This window comes from Epinephelus moara, chromosome 7 (assembly GCF_006386435.1).
Source record: "Epinephelus moara isolate mb chromosome 7, YSFRI_EMoa_1.0, whole genome shotgun sequence".
Classification (NCBI taxonomy): Eukaryota; Metazoa; Chordata; class Actinopteri; order Perciformes; family Serranidae; genus Epinephelus; species Epinephelus moara.
This window is the reverse complement of record NC_065512.1, coordinates 8,087,063-8,093,110: the sequence shown is the minus strand read 5'-3', so window position 1 is coordinate 8,093,110 and position 6,048 is coordinate 8,087,063. Positions and strand designations below refer to the sequence as shown.

General features: G+C 37.5%; 1 protein-coding gene across 1 annotated transcript; it reads right to left on the bottom strand.

Annotated features, from left to right (window-relative positions):
• Positions 1–2,427: 2,427 nt before the first annotated feature.
• Positions 2,428–4,546, bottom strand: LOC126393246 (cytochrome c oxidase copper chaperone). Its single transcript, XM_050049244.1, has 4 exons — positions 4,414–4,546; positions 3,554–3,675; positions 3,358–3,467; positions 2,428–2,616 (listed from the first exon to the last, which is right to left on the bottom strand). The coding sequence occupies exons 2-3, from the start codon at positions 3,661–3,663 to the stop codon at positions 3,383–3,385; spliced, it is 195 nt and encodes a 64-aa protein (XP_049905201.1). The 5' UTR covers positions 3,664–3,675; positions 4,414–4,546; the 3' UTR covers positions 2,428–2,616; positions 3,358–3,382.
• Positions 4,547–6,048: the final 1,502 nt, after the last annotated feature.

Below are 6,048 nucleotides of genomic sequence, written 5' to 3'. Positions count from 1 at the left end.
TCCTGGCAGGAAACACAGTTATTATTGTAAAAAATGATGGCTCTCTGTGGCACTATTTTGGCTGGAAACATGGTTTCTCTGTTTATAGAATTGCTTTATCTTTGAAAAACAACCGCTTTTTGTAGCACTGTCATTCCTGAAAATGCAGGGATATCTCGGTAAAAAAACAGCTGCTTTATCTGTAAAAAACAATTTCTTTTTGTAGCACTATCCTCGCAGGAAACACAGTGGCCCCTTAAAAAAATCCTATAGCTTCCCAGGGCACTATTCCGGTTGGAGACGTAGCCTAACTCCAGGAGGAGTCTGCAGGAGTCTCACCTACGTGCCACATCATCCACTCTACCTCCCAATGACAAACTCAGCTAATAAACTAGCTCACTCTAGAAACACTGATATGATATGGAACATAAATGTCACATTTCCGTGGTTTACAGAGATGTACAATGCAAACATTTTCCTCTGGCGACTGGGCTGCTCAGCAATGTATTTTCTCTGCTTTATTTTTCTAACACTAAACAGTAATAGTAATAGTAGATGTAATAGTAAATGTGTCTTAAGAAAAATTATGGTCCCATCAAGAAGCCAAAGAGCCTGTCTTTACACATGTAAAAACTGGTAATCTTCCTGAAATGACTGTAGTGATCAGATTCAAGAACATTCAAGAATAGATTTAATGAGGCGTGTGATACTGGACACATTTTCTTCTGTCATTTTGTTTGTATTGTAAGCACTCATTAACTTATTAATTTAATGATCTGGCTCCATCAAAATCATGACGTATCCTGGTGTACGGATGATAAAGAGGTTCATTTGTCTCCAAAGCAAAAGACGGAAAAATTAACTTTTTATTTCGTATTTTTGGTTAGTTTAGTTTAGTTTAGTTAATTAGGATCCCCATTAGCGACTGCACTGCAGCAGCTTTTCTTCCTGAAATCCAAAACAACTTTACATTTGTGACAGTGCACAAAAACAACTCACATGTAACACTTATAACAGGGTTAGACTAAAACATTGACACAGACAAACAAGACAGCTCCTGGTGATACAATGATTAAGATATATGCTTTTCATGACTTCATTTGTTAAGTAGCCGCCAGTTTGGGACTAAACCTTGCTCTAATTACCTGATGATGCTTCATCATTTTAATATTAGACCAAGTATTTACTTTACACTGTACATTCACATATGTTTCCATACACACATTACATGTGCATTAAAGGAATAATTCCCAGGAAAAGCAATATTCTCACCAAGTCTAATACAGTGTATGAATCATATCATCTAGGTCACCTACAGACACACGACACAATCAAACATGCTTTATTTATGGATTTTTTTAATTGACTGTCTAAAAATCTTAATAAAGTTATGTAATCTAGTAAGTTTTTGTTTCTTTTGAAAACAGTGTTTGCATTTTATTATGGATCTGACATGTGAGGTGTTTCACAAACCCATGCTGACTGGCTAATGTATGCATAACACAATTTAGTGTAAATTCTGCCCCATAATGTAAAGAGAAGATATGCCTGATTACATCATTCCACCTTGCTGCCATCTTGCATTCAACACTAGGTCCAACTTGTTAAACTAGGCGATGCGTAAATGCACACATTGGGGGAATAATGAACTTGTTTTTGTGAGTGACAGTAACAGCGTTAAGTCTTGCACATTTGACTTAAGGGTCAAGAGTTTTTGCAGGTTGTTGCAAAAAGCTCCATGAAAACTGCCAGTTGTTCAGCAGATATGACAAAATGAACATTAAAAGTTTAGAACTGGAGCAATGCCAGGTGCTACAGACGGGAATCAATCCAGCTGCATTTCAGTTAACATTGATAAACCGATTCATTTTATAACCATAATCTGATACTCCTACACTTAAGCACAGATTCTGCTTCTGCAACTATTTCTTAACTCAGTAAAGTGGTGACGAAGAGGTTAAATGTAGCCAAAAATAACTGACATTTAAGTGTGTAACTGTCAAGTTACTGCTTAATTGTGACATGTTCACACTTGCCTCCAAACAGGAGTGTTTCAAGTGCTTGTTGAGGAATGGTGGTCACAATGAACTGGTGTGTTAAGATTTTGGATGTGCAGTCATTAATGGGAACAACGTTGGCAGCCAGACCATGCCTTCGTAAACAACCTGCACACTACTGCAGACTTAGCTTAGCATTTCCAGCAGGTTTTGTGAATGTGTGAAACCAGATACCCACTATCAGCCACACCAGTACCAGTGACACACTACAGAGTAAGAATGCAGATATGCCAAGTATTGACTTTGCTGGGGCAGAAGTTATTTTTAAGCCTAAGTGCATACCAGGGACAGCAACTGCGGCGAGCACCCGTTCACTGAGAGAATGGACGTCCAAAACAGAAGCCTCACATGAATTCTTTAATACATTTAACTAAATATAACAGACAATGACTTATTGCATAGGACTTTTATTCAGACAGCAGTTTAGATATTCACACATTTCTCAAAAAAGTTTTAAAAAACAATTTCACAGAAAGTCAATCAACCCATCAGAGCCGAAGTGTTTAGTCACATTTCCCTTCAAGTGGAGGTACAAAGGAGGGGGAGAGGAACACTCAGGAGCATCTTGCACAGCAACACACTGCAAGAGAAAAAACATGAGTATGAGAGCATAACCTGCAAGTGTTTACAAATCTGTAATGCCAATTAATCAGACATCAGAACAAAAGTTTGCAGCCTAGTTGTATATTCAGTACATGTTCTATCAACCTACTGCGTCACAGTATACAGTCACATTCCCTCCAGTGCACAGCCTAAACATTTCTCCTTTACAAGCTCAAATGAACGCTAAGGCGATGCCAGGCGGCTAATTGAGCCGCTGAAACGTGACCCGAGCCTCACAGCTGCAGGCATGTTTCACGTGAGCACAGGATACTTGTGCCAGGTTTGTCAGAATACATTTCGCAACAGTGTGCTGCCTGTACAGGCACACAAACCGAGCGTTCAACTTCTGTTTTATTTAAAGTTTAGGAGAGGTCACACCTAAAGCCAAATACAAGACTCTGAACAAACACTTCTGGTGAACCAACTGCATTTTTTAATTTACCAACCCATGCATCTGTGCGCATCAAGGAGCAAATTTTAATTTATATTGTGCATTTCACCTGTTTGCTGGAAAAGACAGGAAACCAGCACCAAAATTAAAATGCAGTTTTACATTGCTCTGATTTTACTTAATTAAAAACAGAGGTGCACTGGTGTTCTGGTCTGGTAGTCCAGCTAGATGAATCAGTAACAGCTGAGGGATACAAACGACCCTGCACACAGATGTTATACTTGCAAACCAGCTGATGTGAAAATACAAATAAAATGTGACACTTACCACACTCACACACAAAATGGAGTACTTAAATCTTGAATCCAAGCGCCCGCATGCAGTCTTTGTGCGCCTCGATCAGGTCTGTGCAGCTTTCCTCTCCCTTCTCAATGATGCTGGTGGAAAAATAAAAAAACAGGACATTAATAAATGGTTTCACTTGCAGCAAGGAAAGCTGAAGTCTCTCTGGACAGGCACTCACCAGGCGTCCCTGACTTTCTTTGTCTCTGGACAAGCACAACATGGTTTCAGTGGCTTCTGCTCAGGGGCCTCAGTCACAGCCTCCGGGCCAGCAGCAGACACGGTCGACATCTTCAGGCTGAACTACAGAAAGAGGAAATGCTTTAATTCACTGGAGCAGATGTGGGATTAAGAGTGGCACAATCTCTAAAAACCTATGCTTATTCTAATTTTGCTGCCGATTTAGGAATACAAGATGTGTCAGTCTAGTCACAGGTGTTTCACATTATCCCAGCTGATCAGCCCACTTCCCACATGGAAGGTAGGATGAGCTGAAGGCCTGTTTGCCGACAAGAATAATTGACATTTTCCAGGAAAGGCACAGGTGGTATAATAATGCAGAGCAAAGGGAGTATGGTGCAACAAAACTGATGTGGGAACGCTAAAAACAAAAATCAAGCATGGCAGTTGTTGCTGCACTTTTACCACCCACACTGACAGTGATGGAGGCTGGACTGATGTAACACTAGTTAAGATGACAGCATTAACTCTTTGGCACACACACGGACTGTACAACACATTAAGTGTATTTTAATTTATACGATAATACACAAGAAAGTGATGGGAACAAATACATAACCACCATGTGTTTTGTTTTGTTATGTTTTAGCAGCTTTAGCTAGCAGTTATGACACCTTGCGTAACACTTACGCCGGCTAACATAAGTTAGCTAACAGTGGCTAACAGTGATGACATTAACGTTAGATCGTTATAAGTGTCATGGCGGACATATGACACGGTTAAAGTAACACCAAACAAAACGTTACCAGCTTAAAAGAAGGGCTGAGTAATGCTGCGGCTAAGCTATGTTATGTAACTTACTTGAATGGAGGTCGGTGGTACACGCTAGTGGACACTTCACCTTCAAAAGGGAACCAACACGGTTAGTACAGGCTCACGTTGCCGTTTTATACGCGCTCACGTGATTAGAAGAGCCAGCGGAGGCTTCTGGGTAATGTAGTGCTTTGGTGCAAAAGCGGGAAGAGACGGAACAAGCAAGAAGCAATTAAACAATAAAGTAATTAAATCGACAAATAGAGACCAGAGCATCAATGAATGTACGGTAAGTTTGTTGAATTCATATTGTGATATATTTTTAAGGACAAATTGTGTTTTTCTGTTGAATATAAAGTATTATTTTTGACTTTGAGAACAAGCAACAAATCTTAACTGAAAGTCCATTTAGCTAAAACTTAGATTAGCTGTTAGCTTGTAAGCTAATGTTATGGTAATTTTCTCAAACGCTCTTGTCAGATTATCCTCTCTCTATAGATAAATATCATTCTTTTCTATTTCCCTATTTCTGTTAATGGCAAACAGAAAAGATATTACACCATTTTGTTACTAACGAACAAAAACACATTTCCGAATTGGTTTTACATCACTTATTAAATTGATGAACATTGTATTTATCAAACAAAACTAGATCAGCAAAAATTTAAAAATAAATCTGTAAGTGGCTGTAAGTTATAAAAGTTAACACACAGTAACAAGTGTAATTCTTTTAACAGAAGCTTGATGTTTACCACAAAATAACTGCATTGTCGAACAAATAACTTGAGACAAAATAAAATTTAAAAGACACACTTTTAAAATTAATTTGAAAAATATATAAATCAATACAAAGACATGTTAGAAAATTACTAATATCATGAAAAACTTATATTTAGGGGTTACATGAGTTCATTATGTGTAGTTTCAAGAGCGAAAAGAAAGCAAACCGTGATAGGATTTAGAGATTTTATGTTTTCTAAATGTAAAATTTAGCCATAAAAATACAAAAACTGACAATGTACAGAAAATAGTTTTTTTAATTACAAAAATATATAAAGGTGAATGACATGTAGTAAAAAAAATATGGGTAGCAGACTCTCATAAATATGTCTCTGCTTTTCAGTGAAAGTGAATTACTGTATTAATGACAACTTAAAATTGCTGACCTTAATTAGATTTTTGTTTGAACTGCACATGAATTATTAAGTGGTATTTTCAACTTAATTAAATTATTATTATTATTATTATCATTATTTTATTTTTATTTTTTTTAAATTGGGCATACTATAATTTAATTGTCAGCAAGATTCAAATATTTTAGTCAGTCAGGTGGTTAGCTAATATGTGCACGCTCACATCATCAAATCTGTTGCAACGGGGTCTTCGCTGGAATTTTTCAAGGGTTTTCATTGGCCTTATCCACCATATCTCTTGTCTGGCACTCTGTGAAATTCGGTGCTACCAAAAGGTGAGTACCTTTATTTTTTTTATTTTGAGGTGCAGTTTTTGTTGTAAATGTTGCAGTGTACACAAGAGTAATATGATTTCAGGTAAAAGGTTCATCCTCAGAGCAACAAATTGATGGAAGCTAGCTAATAATAGCCATGTACAACTCAGAGACTCTTTATCTGATGACATAGTTTCTCTAGATGGCATTGCTCTGGCCTCTAGCACTACCGTAAG